The sequence below is a fragment of the Pleurodeles waltl genome, chromosome 2_1 (assembly GCF_031143425.1).
Source record: "Pleurodeles waltl isolate 20211129_DDA chromosome 2_1, aPleWal1.hap1.20221129, whole genome shotgun sequence".
NCBI lineage: Eukaryota > Metazoa > Chordata > Amphibia > Caudata > Salamandridae > Pleurodeles > Pleurodeles waltl.
The window spans coordinates 17,886,334-17,903,773 of record NC_090438.1 but is presented as its reverse complement, the minus strand read 5'-3'; the positions used below and the strand labels follow the sequence as shown (position 1 = coordinate 17,903,773).

At 45.8% G+C, this 17,440-nt stretch overlaps 1 protein-coding gene across 1 annotated transcript in view; it reads left to right on the top strand.

Annotated features, from left to right (window-relative positions):
- The first annotated feature begins 8,894 nt into the window (after positions 1-8,894).
- The window catches only part of LOC138258028 (nicotinamide N-methyltransferase-like), a 149,730-nt gene continuing 141,184 nt past the window's right edge, over positions 8,895-17,440 (top strand). The window contains exon 1 of the mRNA XM_069205912.1: positions 8,895-9,048. Within this exon, the coding sequence (XP_069062013.1) occupies positions 8,901-9,048 (148 nt within the window). The 5' untranslated portion in view covers positions 8,895-8,900. The remainder of the gene's footprint in view (positions 9,049-17,440) is intronic.

Here is a 17,440-nt window from a genome sequence, read left to right as displayed (position 1 = left end):
CAGGAAGTGACATGCAGGAAGAACTAAAGATCCCATCTTGGATTGGGAAAGCCACATACAGGTGAATGGAAAAATTGCCATTGTAGAAAAGGTAGTAAGCAAAGCATTGAGGAAAGGAAACACAGACACATGGGAAGACAAAAATATGGCCACAAGAAGAAAAAGGAAAAAGAAAAAATAATTCCAGCAAGCAGGTAAGGAAAACTACATGGGCCACAAGCGAATGTGGTGTGCCCCAGAGCACGAGAGGATTCCCGAGCCACGCCGCGGTCGAGAAAACAGGTTGCAGCCCAAAAAATTACCCGGCGGAGGATCGTACGTCTAAAACGCGGACCGCCGACCCGCGGCGTCACATCCTCTTCTCTGACAGTGAGAAGTCTACCCCTCCCCTTGTCAGAGAAGGACAACCAGAGGATTGCAGCCACTGCCTTTGAGGGACCCTCTGAAGTTTACAGGCCTCCTCAAGTGCAGCAAACCACTTAGAAATATCATCCCCAACCTTGTAGGAGGGAACAATTTTGTGCAGGTTTCTAGAGTCAAAAGAGTCCTCCCTGACTCTGTGCTCCTTGAAATCTGATCTGCTACGACCATGGGGTGTTAGCCCCAACCCCTTCCTTTCCCTCTCAACTGCTAAGGACTCCCTATCTCGAGATAGCTGTTGCTGCTGCAGCCTCAGCCTGGCCTCTTCCAGACTCATTTTCCTGAGTACCCTGTCTAGGGAGTCTCCCTCTGGATTGGAGCAGTTGGTCCCCTCAGACACTGAGGTGACGTGGGAATGGGCAGAGGAGGATCTGTCCCTAGGCTTACTGACACTTTCAACTAGCCCTCTGGTTGTAAAGGAAGCCCTGCTAGTATGGCTTCCTCTCCCACTTCTTGAAGTGCTTTGAGCTATGCTAGTGGGTCTGCTAGGAACCTTGTGACCCTCTGAGGTACCCTGTTGTTCTCACAAGATCTAAAATGTTTTCTAGTTCTGAGGGACTAGAATTTACTCCTTCCTCCTCCTGATCACCAGCTTGTTCCTGGTCATCCTGGACGAGGAGGTCTAAGAGCAGGCTGTTATAAGGATTCCTCCCCATGTCTAACTTCCTTTCAGCACACATCCCTTTCAATTCCTTGAAGGTCAGGTTCTCATAAGGAGAATCCGTGGCCTCAGAGGTGTGCCCAGTTGTAGACATGGTACGTGTTAGAGTGGTGTAGGGTGTGCCTAACCTCCCTAACTTCTAGTCTCTATTAAGAAGTTTGGAGCAAGGGCTATGCCCAGACCCCTAGCTTACCCAAACCCAGAGCCCAGATCCCTGACACTTTGTACTATGTGTACCTCTGGGTAAAGAGTGGTATTTCCTGTGGAAAGTACCAGGTGACAGAGTGATAAGGCAATTGCAAGTGCTTATCCCACCGCTGCACCACCAATGTAGGAAGCTGACCTGGTGTGTGTGGGTACCTAAGGTACTTACACTTTATACCAGGTATCCCCTATTAGTGTAGTGTAGGCAGTGTCTAGAAGCCAGGCTTTTCAGAGGTAGCTGTGGATGAGCAGCCGAGGCATATCTAGGAGACATGCAAAGCTCATGCAATACCACTGTAGTCACACAGTACTCACACATATGAAAAAAAAACACTCAGTGTTCCAAAAATAAAATTCTTTATTATGGTAACACAACACCAAAAATATTATAGAGGCTGTTGGACTTTTGGCCATACACATGGTCATCCCTAGTCTTTTTGCCTCCTTCCTCCTGGTTTTTCTGACCTCTCGCTGTTGGCTCTAGGACTCTGAGCACTTTATCACTGCTGACCAGTGCTAAAGTGCAGGTGCTCTCCCATCTAAAGTTGGTATGATAGGCTTATACCTAATTGGCATATTTAATTTACCTATAAGTCCCTTGTACAGTTGTATCTCTATACCCAGGGCCTGTAAATTAAATACTACTAGTGGGCCTGCAGCGCTGCTTGCGCCACCCACTGAAGTAGACTTTCAAACCTGTCTCAGGCCTGCTAGCGCAGGGCCTGTGTGCGCAGTTTTCTGCCACAAGGACCTGGCATCTAAATTTACTTGCCAGGCCCAGATCTCCCCTTTTACTACATGTAAGTCACCCCTAAAGTACGCCCTAGCTAGCCCTATGGGCAGGGTGCCATGTATGTAGAAAGGCAGGACATGTGCCATATTGCCTGGCCTGTCCTGGTAGTGACAAACAGCCTAACTTGGTGTCTCACTGCTGTGAGTGCTGCCTTCTCATAGGATTGCATTAGAAATGCCCTGCCTTATGTGTAAAGGGTATTGTCTGATTTATGAGGGGTAGCGTAGGCGTGTTTGGTATGGTTGTGATGGTGATAATAAATACTGCTTACTGGTGTGGGTGTATTTTTTATTACTATCACAGAAAGGCCACTTCTAGAAAGTGCGCATTTATCTGTGCTTATAATTCTGGTGTTTTGCAGCTTGACTCCAATCCACGTCTGGGCAGAGTGACAGTTGGGGCTTTGTGCATACTTTTCAGACAGCCTGTACACAGGGAGGGTGAAGGTGTCACCAAGGTGCATCTGCATGCTGAATAGTCTTCCTGGGCTGAGAGAAGGGAGAGGTGGGGCACACCTACATTTGTAAAGGCTGTGCCCTGGCCTCACACAATAGGGTCGTTAACCCCCCACTGATGTTTGGAGCCTGTGCTGAAAGGAGAGAGGGGGCACTCCCAGAACCAGTTGTAACTGGCTGGAACCTCCTCTCCCTATCACTGTAAAACACTGTAAAAACAGGACTATAAGTACAGGGGAATTTTCCCCACAATTTGAACATTCTTGGAACTTGAAACTGGACACAGGACGCTGATGAATGGACTCACCAGGAAACCGCCATGGACTGCTGCTGCTGTGCTGACCTGTGACCTGCCTGGTCACTAGGAGGAACTGCCACCATCTGCACCCCTTGTGCTGGCCTGTATCTGGGCCCACCAGCCCTGTGCTCCTTCTTGTGTAGTTGTTCCCAGGGGCAGGGTACTGTGGCCCCTGACCCCTGCAACGATCTTTGACATCTTTGCCCAGGATGCCTGAAAAGAAAAAAAATGCATTCTTTGAATGGTGGAAGCTGCTGAGGTCTTAGCGCTTTGAAAGCGCTTTTCTTTTGCCGAAGGAAATCACCGCCGCAGCCCGGGCTTTAATTATGCCCTCGCGCTTCCTGGAGCGCGTCTCTACCAAAAAGAAATCACCGCCGCAACCGGGCACCTTTAATCTTTCAAGCGCGTCGGAGCGCGCTGTTGGTAACCCCAGGACGAAGAGAGGAGCCGGCGCGCTCCTCTCCGTGCCCCCGGGGCACCTTCAAACCAAATATCAGAGCGAACACGCTCCTAGCGTGCCCCCGGGGCGAGGTTCGCTCTAGAGAGCGCCCCCGGGGCACAAGCAGGCACCTACTTGGGTGCATGCCTTCGGCTGCAGCCCAGACGGGTCGCAGCGTCCAGCGTGAAGGCGGGCAGGAGGAGAAGCCTCGTCGGAGGCTCCCTGCCCCACCGCAACCCTCGTGTGGGCCGCGCCTGGATCGCAGGCCCCAGGAGGGGCCCGGTCAAATTCCTCGACCGAGCGGACGGGACGGGAGCCTCATCGGAGGCTCGCCCGCACCGCCGGTCCCCAGCTTGGCCCTTGTGTGGGCCAGCACTAACTTTTCTGGGCTCCCCCCCTATTGAGGAGAGCCAGACAAGGCCCAGGGGGCCCCACAAAGTTTGCGGGTCCCAGGAGGGGCCCGCACTTGAAAATCGGAGGGGGTGCGTGGTGCCCCCCTCCTTCCTAAAAGTATTGGGCGAGCTGAGCCCCCCTCAAGAGGGCCGGTGGAGGTCCAGGGGGGCCCCCAGTGATCACGGGCCCCTGGAGGGGCCCGTTTGGAGTACGGAGGGGGTGTGTGCTACCCTCTTCACTCCCACATTTGTCAAGAGGCCCCCGTTTTGCGCAGAGGAGCGCCGGGGGCCCCATTTATTCGTTTTAGGCACTGGAAGTGCCTCTGCATCATTCCCAGGTACTGTTAAATAGACAAATATAATTATGATTTAAAGTTCTTTCTACAGACTTTCTTAATTGTGTTATATTACCTGCCTGTACTATGATGCTTTTACATATGTGTGCACATGTTCCTTTTATGGGCATGACTTGCTAATATGTTTCCCTAACTTGCCATAGGTTTTCTAATGTTCCTACTATGGGCGTTTTATGATATGCTTATGACAAGTGTTCTAATGTGATAACGTGTTTCCTGACTACTGCTTATGTTGCAGAATACTGAGTAACCTGTGTGTTATGTGTGACTACTGCTAGTTTGCAGAGTAACTAATGTGTAACGTTCTGACAACTGCTAAGGTAGCAGGATAGTACTGTTATGTGATGTTGGTCTGATAATTACGTTGTGTACAATACAGTATATTTTCATATAATCTGGTGTTGTGTTTCCTTTGTGGTGGGGATATTGCGTCACATGTATGTGTGTGTTGTGCAAACGCTTTACGCATTGCCTCCGGGTTAAGCCTGACTGCTCGTGCCAAGCTACCAAGGGGGTGAGCAGGGGTTATCTTGGACGTGTAACTCCCTTGCCCTGACTAGAGTGGGTAAGTTCTGCCTGGCTGAGTTGCATACCCTAGCCAACCAGAAACCCCATTTCTAACAGAGGCAATACTTCTTTAGGAGGCAAACAATACACAAGATATGCACTATTTGTCAGAAATAGGCATAAGAATAGTTAGAAAACAGTGCAAACAGTGTAAAACACAATAGAGAATAGTGGTCCTAGGGGGAGCACAAACTATATGCTATAAAAATGGAATGTAATAGTTGGACTCTCACCTAGGTAACTGGAGTGTGTAGAGGGGCACTGGGGTACCAGGAAAGCACAATGGTAAGTACCACAACACCCTCCAGCGACTAGGAAAGCAGGAGTAAATTACCAGAATTTCTCAAAACCACCCACTTAGAAGAAAATGAGAGAACTGCAAAACCAAGAGTGGATTCCTGAAGAGGAACACCTGTGGAAAGAGGGGACCATGTCCAGAAGTCAAGTAGCCCTTACCTACCAAGCTGAGGATGCAGGAGTTGGTTGACGGTGAGGAAGAAGAGTCAGCACTACAGCCCAGGAGTCGGAGTCAAATTCCTGGAGGATCCAGTTGATGTCCCACGGCAAGAAGGAAGATTGCAGTTGGGTTTGCATGTTCGGATTCCATCAACAAGCCTTGGCACAGGCAAAAGTTGCGGTTGGCAAAAAGTGGTGCTGCCAGGGACCAGCAAGGCCCAGGAGGACTCAACACAGGAGGAGGGGTCAGAAGGGTCCATCAGCGTCACTGAGAGCTCACAAAAGCCCAGGCAGCATGCATAGGGGTCCCACAGGACAGGTACACAGAAGGTGCAAATGGAGCCCATCCAGCACTACAAAAAGAAGTCTCACGCCGAAGGAGAGCCACCCATGGAGCTGTGTGTCACAGGAAGGAGTGCTGGGGCTGGGGCTGGGGCTACACGATGCCTGAAGACCACTTGGTGGAGGTGCCAGAAAGCCTAAGCAGCTGCAAAAGATACAGTGCACCAGGTTACTGTCCTGCGTGGGAAGGCAAGGGCTTACCACCACCCATTTGGACAGCTGGTAGAGAGGACCGTCTGGATCGCTTCCAACTACCACCCATGATGCAGGATCCACGTAGCTGAGCAGGAGAGGGGATCCACACAGCCAGTCGTCGTTGCTGTTGGTGTCTGCAGATGCAGGAGAGTGACTCCTTCACTCCAAAGGAGATTCCATCTTCTTTCCTGTGCAGACTGAATACGGGCTCCCCTCAGAGAATGCACAATCAGTGAAATGTTGCAGAAACTGGAAGGAGCAGTGGAAACAATGTTGCAGGTGAAGTCTTCATCTTTTTTGCAGATTGTCGGGTCCTGGAGAGTCCAGATACATTTTCTTTGGTCAGGAGTCAAAGTAAGGGATGCAGAGGAATTCTACTGGAATCTTGCACACTGAATCTGGGGAACCACCCAAAAGAGAGACCCTAAATAGCCCTGAAAGGGGGATTGGTCACTTAGCTGGGTGACCACCAATCAGGAGGGGACTCTGACATTACCTGTCCGGCCTGACCACTCAGATGCTCCAAGATTTCCCTGACAACTTTGAATCCAGGATGGAAAAACCCAGGGACCCTGTGGAGGAGCTCTGGGAACCACCCCTGGGGTGGTGATGGACAGAGGAGTGGACAGTCACCTTTCCATTGTCCAGTTTCTCGCCAGAGCAGGAACAGGAGGTCTCTGAACAGCATACCAGTGGCCTGGGAGGCTACACCTCCCAAGTCCAGTAACACCTATTTCCAAAGAGAGAGGGTGTAACACCACTCTCCCAAAGGAAATCCTTTGTTCTGCCTCCCTGGGCGTGATCTGCTCAAGCAAAAGGAGGGCAGAAACCTGTCTGTGAGGTGGAAGCAGCTTGGGCTGCCTTGAAAACCTTAGACGGCTGTAGGATCAATGCTGGGAGTCCTCTAAGGAGCCTCCAGAGTGCATGGAATCATACAACCAATATTTGCAAAAGTATTGGGGTATGATTCCAACACGTTTGATACCAAACATGCCTAGGTTTGGAATTATCATTATGTAGCTGGACATAGATAATGACCTATGTCTGCTACACATATAAAATGGCGTTCCTGCACTCAAAAAGTCCAGTAAAAAAGGTCTGGAGTTTGTGGGGGGCACCTCTGCTAGTGCAGGGGTGCCCTCATACACAGGTACCTGCACCCTGGCCTCTGGACTGAGAGAGCCTGCTGTGGGGGTGACTTATAGTGACGTGGTGCAGTGACCTATAGTGAAAACAGGTGCATGCACCCAGTTCACACAGACTGCAATGGCAGGCCTGCAGAACCCTTTGCATGGGCTCCCTACGGGTGGCAGACTAATTGCTGTAGCCCATAGGGGTCCCCTGGAACCCCAATGTCCTGGGTACCTAGGTACCATATACTAGGGGTTTACATGGGGCCATCAGTATGCCAATTGTGGGATGAAATTCAGAGTTTTGGGAGCAAGAGCATAATCACTGCGGTCCTGGCTAGCAGGATCCCAGTGAACACAGTCAAGTACACTGACATCAGGCAGAAAAGGGGGTAACCATGCCAAGAAAGAGGGTAATTTCCTACAAAACCTCTGACTGGTGACTCTCAAAATCGAATACTGAGGGAAGAAAATGTTATTGACTCAAACCTGGGCCTATTGACGTGCATAGAGAATCTGAACATACGACTTAAACTTAGGTCCAAATTCTATCTGCTTTCAGCACTCCCTTGAGGAAAGTTCAGTCCACACAATTGAAGGCCTTCTCAAAATCAAGGCATTGGGGTCTTTCAGGGCTTTGATATATCTGAGGATTATATGGACTCTCTGGATAAAGTGCTGTGTGCTACAATGTAGGATACAGCCACATTGGTCTGGGTGGGAAAAAAAATGTGGCAGTGCTCAGAGTGGCCTGTTTGCCAAAGCCTTGGCAGAGATTTAGGTCTTTGCGTTTATAAGGGAAATCAGCTGATAAGAAGCACACCAGTGGACCTTATTTGTGTAGAAACACAATAGTTGTCAAGTCCAGCTCTAGGGGAGGGTTTCTTGATTGCTTCTGGGTACATGTCTAAAAGGGTGGGAATAAGAGTGATTGAAAGCCCTAGTAATATTCAATGGGATACCCGTTTGAGCCAACGGTTTTACCGGGGTCTGTATCTTTCAGAGATTCCATGATCTCTTCTTGTTTGTGGGGCTGATCACACTCCCCTTGGTCACCAAGGTAAGTTTTAGCAGAGGAAGCTCTTCAATGAGCAGGGCAGAGACCTACCGAGTGGTGTGTACTTGTGCTTATAAAGTGTCCAGTAATAATCCACAAAGGCAATAGCAGTATCTGTTGATGATTGTGAACTTCACTCCACTTCCATCCCAGAAACCAAAACCAAATATGGATGCTGCCTGCAAATACAGCAGTTGACTTGATTTACCCCTCCTGTCCATTAATTGTCTTCTCGCTGAAGCCACCGAACACTGACAGTCCTCAGGGGAGAGCTGCTTAGTGTCCCCATAACCTGTAAGAGGAGGATGATAAAAGTTGAAAACAAGCGTGCTTAACACTTCTTTAGACTTGTTTTGCCAAAAGATTATGGAAAGAAGTAGCATTTTACATTAATGACAAGAGCTAACTTAAATATACGCAGGTAAGAGATGATTCCTGCAAGTAATAAATACAAACATACAATATCAACACATGTTATTTTGTGGCTGAACCTCGTGAGATGAGCTGCTGAACCAGTGTCCTTGGAACTGGTGTTGGTAAGGTGCCCCCTGATCCAGCAGCTGGAGGGAATATTCATACGAACTGTGAGATAAAGTATTTGACAGAAATGTTGCAAATGCAGAAAAATTGCTGAACAAAAAGCCATAAACCATACCAAAGTAAAAATAATAAAAAACAGACTTTTGTAACAACATGCAAACTGTGTTGAGTATGTAAAAATATTGTGTTATAGTAGCTCATATCAGATGCTACTGCCAGGATGTCCCTTGGCTTCAACTCTGGTGTTGGTTGCAATCTGGACACGAGGGGCTGTTGCCTCAATAGCTGAAAAGATGCATGTACAGAGGAAAAAGGTACCCAGAGACCTACATGTTGATGTCAGGGTAATGCATGGGATGCACAGTCTAACAAACACACAGGGATGTTTATCAAAGTGCTTGTAGTGCACATGTATATTCAACTTAGTGATCTGGGTTCTGAATGTTAAAATATATTTAGATTTCACATAAATCTGCATGGGAATGTAAGCAAAGAGCTCTTTGTTTGAGGATCATTTACAATTTAGATTTTTTTATATATAGCATGAGCTCAGGTAACAAAGATTCAAAGCAAAGGGTACAGCACACTGGAGAAAATGGCATTGAATATTAATCTGATGGAGCACTATGAAAAGTGCTTTGATCCAAGAAAGTTGAAGGACACATACTTGTGTCAAAAATCCGCCTTTCTCACTGATGCAATTTTTCAACTATTTCCTCCTTTGCTCAAAATCTTGTCATCAGGTATGTTATCTAACTTTTGTCACATAATGTAAGGTTCACTAATGTTGAGTTCTAGGGACAATGGAAGGTAACTGTGTCTCACAATATGTTATGTGTGAAAAGAACATTCTATTGTTGTGGAAAGTGTCCCTGTTTCATATATTTGTGTTGTGTCTTCTAAGGGGCAGCTAATGTTGTCCTGTTAGTCTAAATTAATCTGCAGCATGAGTGAGGTGGTTTGGGGTAGATATTGAAGCCTTTCAGGATCCATGGGGCATTGGTAGGGTCTGAGACTTGGTCCTCTGGGAGAATATCTGCACTTCCTCCCTTTCACCCTGTTTCTCAGTGTTTTCAATAGATGTGCCAAGCCTCTAGACAGGCTATATATGATCTGTACGTATTTTACTTATCTGTTCTCTGTGTGCCCTTCAGAAGGCTCGTATATGGCTCACAGCTATTGTGACAGTCTACTACCTCTCCTGCATGCACACTGTTTTAGCTTGCTAATCATGCAGCGATAACTATAACTTGCCACACTACCATGGACTCTGTTCTCAGAAATTATGTGATTTGGGATATCATAAGTGTTGTTATGAATGCTATGATTTTAGATGGTATACAAGATATAATATGAAAGGGTATGAGCAGTGCATGGTAGAGTGGTGACTTACGGTTATTTTTGTTTGGTTAGCGAGCTGAAAACAGTGTGCATGGAGGAGGGTTAGATATAATAACGTGAAGGTGGTGAATAAATTATACATTTAATGAATAACTGTAGCATTTAAGTTTTTTTGTACTTCAAGTTTGCTCTGTATAGAGAGAAGAAATACATTGATAGTAATTTACATGGGGTGCATTCATTAGAAATTCTATAACTTTAGAATACCTAATATTTGTGTTGTTTAAGTTTGGTTTGTATAGAAAGAATACATAAAGCGTTCCTAACTATAAAAATGTGTAACCCCTGGTTTTTTCATTGAACCTTAATGGGTTTTTGTTACTTTTAATAAAAATGAGCTCCAAAACTCCAGTCCAGTGTCGTTGATTGGAGTGCTGTTATATGGAGTATCATACAGTACAGTGGAGGACAGTGGAGGACAGTGTTAAAGAATTGGAGTAGAATGTAATGGAGTGGAGTGGAGCAGAGTGGAGTGCAGAAAAGTGGAGTGGCATAAAGTTGAGTCAAGTGAAGTGTCACAAGTTGGAGTGGGGGTCTTGTAGTGTACAGTGGAGTGCTTTGTCAATATGTTTTGAAAAAGTAAGGTAGAGTGGAGTAGATTGTTGTACAGTGGAGTGTCCCAGCATACAGTGTAGTACAGTGGGGTGTACAGGGATGAAGTGGAGTAGAGTCTCGTAGAGAGGCATTGAGTGCAGTACTGTTTTGTTGAGTGGAGTTGCAGAGAATGGAGGAGATGCTGTAGAATGGAGCTGCATAGATTAGAGTGTTGAACAGTGGCGTAGAGTTGAGTAATGGATTGTATAGTCGAATAGAATTAAGTTGAGTTGAGTTGCATAGGATAGAGTAGTGGTTTGGCATAGTAAGGGAAAGTGTCATCAAGTGGCGCAGTGTATCATACAGTGGAGTGGTCTGGTGTGTCGTACAGTCTTGGAAAGTGTCAAAGAGTGGAGTACAGTGGAGTACCATGAGTGGATTACAGTTTAAAGAGTGGAGAGAGTAAAGTGCATTACAGTGCGGTAGAGTTGAGCGGCATAGATTGGAGTAGAGTTAAGTGTCATAGAGTAGCGTAGAGTGGAGATTTGTACAGTCGAGTAGTGTAATATTGTGAAGTAGTCACGGAGTAGAGTAAAGTGGGGGTAGAATGTTATAGAGGGTGTTGCGAAGAATATCGTACAGTGAAGTACAGTGTTGTACAGTACCATAAACCACACTAGTGTACACTGGAATAGCGCAAAGTGGAGTGGCATAGAGTAGAGTTGCACACTGTAGAGTGGTTTAAGGTGGGGTATAGTGGTTTAGAGTGGAGTGGCATACAGTGGAGTGGTGTAGAGTAGTGTAAAGAGGACTAGCGTATATTGGAATGGCGTACAGTGAAGTAGCATAGAGTAGAGTTGCATAGATGGTGTCCACTTTACCACCTATGTACACCATATATTACTTTCAAACCCAAAATGTTGCCTTATCCAACATATCTACATTTATTTTCTTTTCCAAACAACCCAAGGCTCTTGTAAGAGCCACCCTATTATATGTATAATATAATTTGTAACTTTACTGGTACTGCAGTATGTGCTACACACCGTGGTACTCCATAAAATGTTTTAACAGTATAAACCTTAAAATGAATCAGTGTCTCACTTCACAGTACATTACAGTGCCTCACTTGTTCCTGAACTCAGCACCATAAGTAATGTGAACGATTTCATATGTTTTACAGAACACATTCAAAGTGTACTGTAATCAAAATGGCTGCCTGTTCATTTTGGAATGGTTTGAATTATCCAATTACATTATGCTTTCTCATCACTATGTACCGCAGTACTGCCGCATGTACAGGTATCACTAACTTATTCAGCCTTAAAAATTACCTACAATTGGAGAAATTCAATGCGCTAACCTCACAACAATAACTATAACAGAAATTCAATGTGCTAACCTCACAACAATACCTATAACTTGTCACTTTAACATGAACTGCTGGTAGAGTGCACGTACTGCTGATACCCTATCACATAGCAATTATAATAACACTTATGACATCTCGAATTCCATCATTTCTAAGAACACAGTGCATTGCAGAATGCTGACTTATAGTTATTGTTGTGTGGTTAGTAAACTGAAATGAGTGTGCATGCAGGAGCACTAGTTATAATAACGTGAAGGTGGTGCACAAATGATTAATTTAATGTATAACAGTAACTTTTAAATGTTTTATTTTTGTGTACTTTAAGTCTGGTTTGTGTAGAACTCAGAAATACAGTTATTGTAATTTAAATGTGGTGCATAAATTAGAAATTTGAGTTATAACTATAACTTTAAAAATCTTATGTTTGCATTATTTAAGTTTGTTTTATAAAGAAAGAATAAATAAATCTGATTGGCCAAGGGGGCTTTTTCCCCCATCGGCCATCTCGCTCCTGTGGGAGTTCGCACTCTGATTTGCTGGCCTCAAAATGAAGAGAAATGCTGTATAAGCCACTACAGGACGCGGGCACAGGCAAAGATAGGCACATCATTTTGGAACAATCCCATGCTTACAAGTCTTTGTAAATCTGGGTTTGTGTGAAATTACATGGGTGGATGTATGGAAATGCCCATGCTCCAACGATGTATTGCTTATCTGAAGCAAAGTAAGGCAAGGCAGGAACATTCACTGCGTTAGTTAGTGTTTTCTAAACCACACAAAGCCACACAAATTGGCTTTGCATGACTTATTAAATGACAAAAAGGACTTTAAATTATGGCTGCATAAATAAACCGGTTAAAAAAAAGAAAATAGTTGGTGTGTTCTGATACATGTTTTAGTGTTTTTACTTGCTTTCTGTTGGCTTAATTTGTCTTCATGTTAATTTATGTTAAGCTTTGGTTTGTGAAGGGAGATGTTCTGTAAAAATGTGCCGTAGCCCGGAAAGTTTGGAGCACCAAGCAGGGGTTAGTCAATTGGCCAAAGAGATGTGCAGCTAGATGTGGATATTTTTTGTGGAAGCTGCTTTTTCAAAGTAAAGGTTGGTGGTTCTCAGGCCAAAGCAACACAGGCATAACACAATCAAAGCCACACTATGGGCATTCACCATCTAAGGAGTAAATAGTAGCATTTATGTCCACAAGAAATTCTAAGCCTTCTGAATCTTTAATGTTTAATCTTCAATCAGAGGACTCGGGTTGAATGCAAAGTTTTAATTGAAAATTTTAATAAATGCAGACTTGAAGCTTTGTCATATGTGTTTCAAGTGAAAGAATTGATGACAAAAATGTAAGATGCAACTGCACCACATTTGAAACATAATTATTTCATGCACTGTGGTTACATCTGCACACTATTACCTTGACTTCCCTTTAGACAGACCAGGGCTCGTACCAGTACTGGCTGAGACTGGCTTCAGTTGGGAGCAATGATACTTTCAAAGCACCTGGATACCCCCAGGGGTGATAAGCAGTGCTCTACAAATTCACCTTACATTACTTTATTTTACAACAATGCAGTGGCGAGTGTGGTGACAGCCGGATTCCAAAAGCGAAGAGGGGATTGAACGCCGAGAGGGATCACAACTTCAGTCCTGCTCTTGGACTCACCACATACTGATCCAGAAAGACAGCTGCACCCTGCTGCACGACCAACAGGATAAACTGTGCCTCCAACAGGCTATACTGCACCACCAATATTATATACTGTGCCACCTACAGGTTATACTGTACCACCAACAGGATATTCTGCATCACCAACATAATATACTGTGCCATCAACAGGATATACTGCACTACCAACCGGATATACTGTGTTACCAACAGGTACACAGGATATACCGCACCACCAACAGGATATACTGTGCCATAAGAGCATATACTGCTGCTCCAACACGATATGCTGTTCCACCAACAAGATATAATGCGTTCTCAACAGGATATACTACATAACCAACAGGATATACTGCACCAACAAAAGAATATACTGCACCTCCAACAGGATATTCTGCACCACCAACAGGATACACTGTGCCACCAACAGATGCACAGGCTATGTTGTAACACCAAAAGGCTAACAGCATGTACTGTCCAACCAAGAGGAGCACGGGATATATTGCACAACTCACAGGCATACAGGATACACTGCACGGCCAACAAGGACACAGGATATACTGTGCCACCAACAGGCAACCAAGGTATAAAACACCACCAAAAGGTGCACATAACATGCTGTGTTACCCACAGATGCACATGGTGTACTGCTATCACCAACACTCGCATAGGGCATAGTGCACCACCAACTAGCACACACTATATATGGTGCCACCAACAGGATATACTGCACTACCAAGATACACATAGAATTTAGTGCACCACCAAGAGACAGACAGAATAAACTATGCCACCACCAGGCACACAGGATATACTGTGCTCCCAATAGACATACAGAATATACTGTGCCACCAACAGGCGCGCAGGATACTTCATCACAAACAGGTGCATAGGATATACTGGGTCACAAACAGATGCACAGGACATTTAGCACCGCCAACAGGCACACAGGATACACTCTGCCACCAAAAAACACAGGATATATTATGTCACCAACAGAATAAACTGCACCTCAAAGAGGAGCACAGAATATACTGCACCACCAACAGTATAGATTGCATCATCAATAGGATATACTGTGCCACTATAGGATATACTGTGCCTCCAACAGGATATACTGCACTTCCAACAGGATATAATGCACCTCTAACAGGATATACTGCACAACCAACAGGATCTACTACACCACCCACAGGCTCAAGGGCACACTGTGATGCCGAGAGACATACCGGATGTATGGAGCCACCAAGAGGCATACAGGATATACTGTGCCTACAACAGGATATACTGTGCTTCCAACAGGCTCAAGAGGCACACTGTGACAGCAAGATGCACACAGGATATATGGAGCCACCAAGAGGCATGCAGGATATACTGCACCTCCAACAGGATACTATTCAACAGGATGTACTGCACCACCAACAGGATAAACTGCCTCTCCAATAGAATGTGCTGTGCCACCAACAGTATATGCTGTAACTTTAACATGATGTACTGTACCACCAACAGGATATATTCTGGATCACCAAAAGGATATACTGGATCACCAACAAGATGTAGTTCACCACCAACAGGATATAATGCACCTTCAACAGGACATACTGTGCCACCAACAGGCGCACACTCTGTACTGCAAAGAGACTAACAGGATATACTGTGCCACTAAGAGGTCCACTGTATATAGTGCACCACTAACAGGAGCATGAGGTATTCTGCACCACCAAAAGGCACACAGGAGGTACCTTATCTGCCCCAGATGCATAGGATATACTGCTACCACAAATACTCCTATAAGGTTTAGTGTGCCATCAACAAGCACACAGTATATGCCAGGCCACCAACAGGAAATCCTGCACTACCAAGAGGCACACGGGGCATACTGTGCCACAGACAGGTTCACAAGATATTCTGCCAACCACCTGTGCACAGGATATACTATACTGACAATAGGAATACAGGATATATTGTGCCACCAACAGGCACACAGGATATACTGTGCCACAAATAGGCATACAGTCTATACTGCACCAATAGGCATACAGAGTATACTGTGCCACCAACAGGAGCCTAGATTATACTGTACAACCAACAGATGCACAGAACATATAGTACCTCCAACACGTAGATAGGATATACATCACCACCAAAAAGCACACAGGATATACTGTGCCACCAACAGGTGCACAGGGCTTACTGCAGCCCCAAGACATGCACTGGATCATACTACACTACCAGTAGGCTCACGTGATACACTGTGCCACCACCAAGCAAACAGGATGTAGTATTTACTTTGCCACCAACAGTGTACAAGATGTACTGTGCCACCAACAGGAACACAGGATATATTGGGACTCTAAGAGTGCCCTGGGTATACTGCGCTACTAATAGGTGTACAGGACATGGGGCCAGATGTAGCAAAGGATTTTACCCATTCTACGTCTATGGGAAAATGTATTCGTACATATGGCCCATAGTGTGCAAACACCAGGTGCAAAGGACATACTGTGCCACCACTAGGTGCCTAGGATATACTCTGCCACCAACAGGCAGACAGGATATACTGTACCATTAACAGATGTGTGGGATAACTGCTCCATCAACAGACCCACAGCATAAACTGTTCCACCAACAGACGGATGGGGAAGGTAGCAAAAACATGGCTCCCACCGTGTGAGTTGATTTGAACATTGCAGTATGTCTATATGTAAGCCTTCATGCTGAAATGGACGGAAAGATAGAATTAATAACATAGATAACAGTGTAATTTATTATCTGCCACCAGCCACCAAGTACCTGTAGGAGGCTGGCCTGGCTTCTAGTGGGTACCTAGTGGTACTTACACCTTGTGCCAGGTCCAGTTATCCCTTATTAGTAGATTAGAGGTGTTCTAGCAGTTTAGGCTGATAGAGGTAGCTATATCAGAGCAGCTTAGGCTGAACTAGGAGACATGCAAAGGTCCTACTATACCACTTATATCACTTAGCACTAAATCACAAGAAAACACAATACTCAGAGTTACTATATATAAAGGTACTTTATTTTAGTGCCAAAACTATCTCAGAGGATATACTCCTATAGGAGGTAAGTAATATACACAAAATATACACACAAACCAAAATCAGGTAAGTAAACAGTTAGAAAAGTAGTGCAAACACTGTAGAACACAATAGAATGCAATAGGATAAAATAGGCCTAGGGGACACACAAACCATATACTCCAAAAGTGGAATGCAAACCATGAATGGACCCCAGGCCTAGTGTAGTGTGTAGAGGGTTGCTGGGAGTGTAAGAAAACACTAAGGGTGTCCAAGATATCCCACCCCAAGACCCTGAAAAGTAGGAGTAAAGTTACCCTACTACCCCAGAAAGACAGTAAAGTCGAGATAGGGGATTCTGCAAGGACAACAACTGACTGCAAAGCACTGAAGACAGATTCCTGGACCAGAGGACCTGTAAAGGAAGGGAACTAAGTCCAGGAGTCACGCAAGTGTCCAGAGGGGCAGGAGCCCACTAAACCCCGGATGAAGGTGCAAAAGGACTGCCTCCGGGTGGAAGAAGCCAAAGATTCTGCAACAATGGAAGATGCCAGGAACTTCTCCTTTGGTCAGAAGATGTCCCACGGCATGCTGGAGGATGTAGAGTTGTTTCCACGCAGAAAGACCGCAAACAAGCCTTGCTAGCTGAAAGAGTCGCGGTTGAGGATTTTGGGTGCTGCCAGGGCCCAGGAAGGACCAGGAGGTCGCCTCTTGGAGGAGAAGACAGAGGGGGCACTCAGCAACACAGAGAGCCCACGCAGAAGTAGGCAGCACCTGCAGAAGCACCTGAACAGGCATTCAGAAGATCTGAGCACGACGGTCGACTCAGCACAACAAAAGAGGGTCCCACGAAGTCGGAGTCCAACTCAGTGAGTTGGGCAATGCAGGACGGAGTGCTGGGGACCTGGGCTAGGCTGTGCACAAAGGAAGTCTTGCAAAAGTGCACAGAAGCCCGAGCAGCTGCAGGTCACGCAGTACACAGGATTACTGTCTGGCGTGGGGAGGCAAGGACTTACCTCTACCAAAGAAGGGCCACTGGACTGTCGGGGACACTTGGATCCAGCTCCTGTGTTCCAGGGACCACGCTCATCAAGATGAGAGGGGACCCAGAGGACAGGTGATG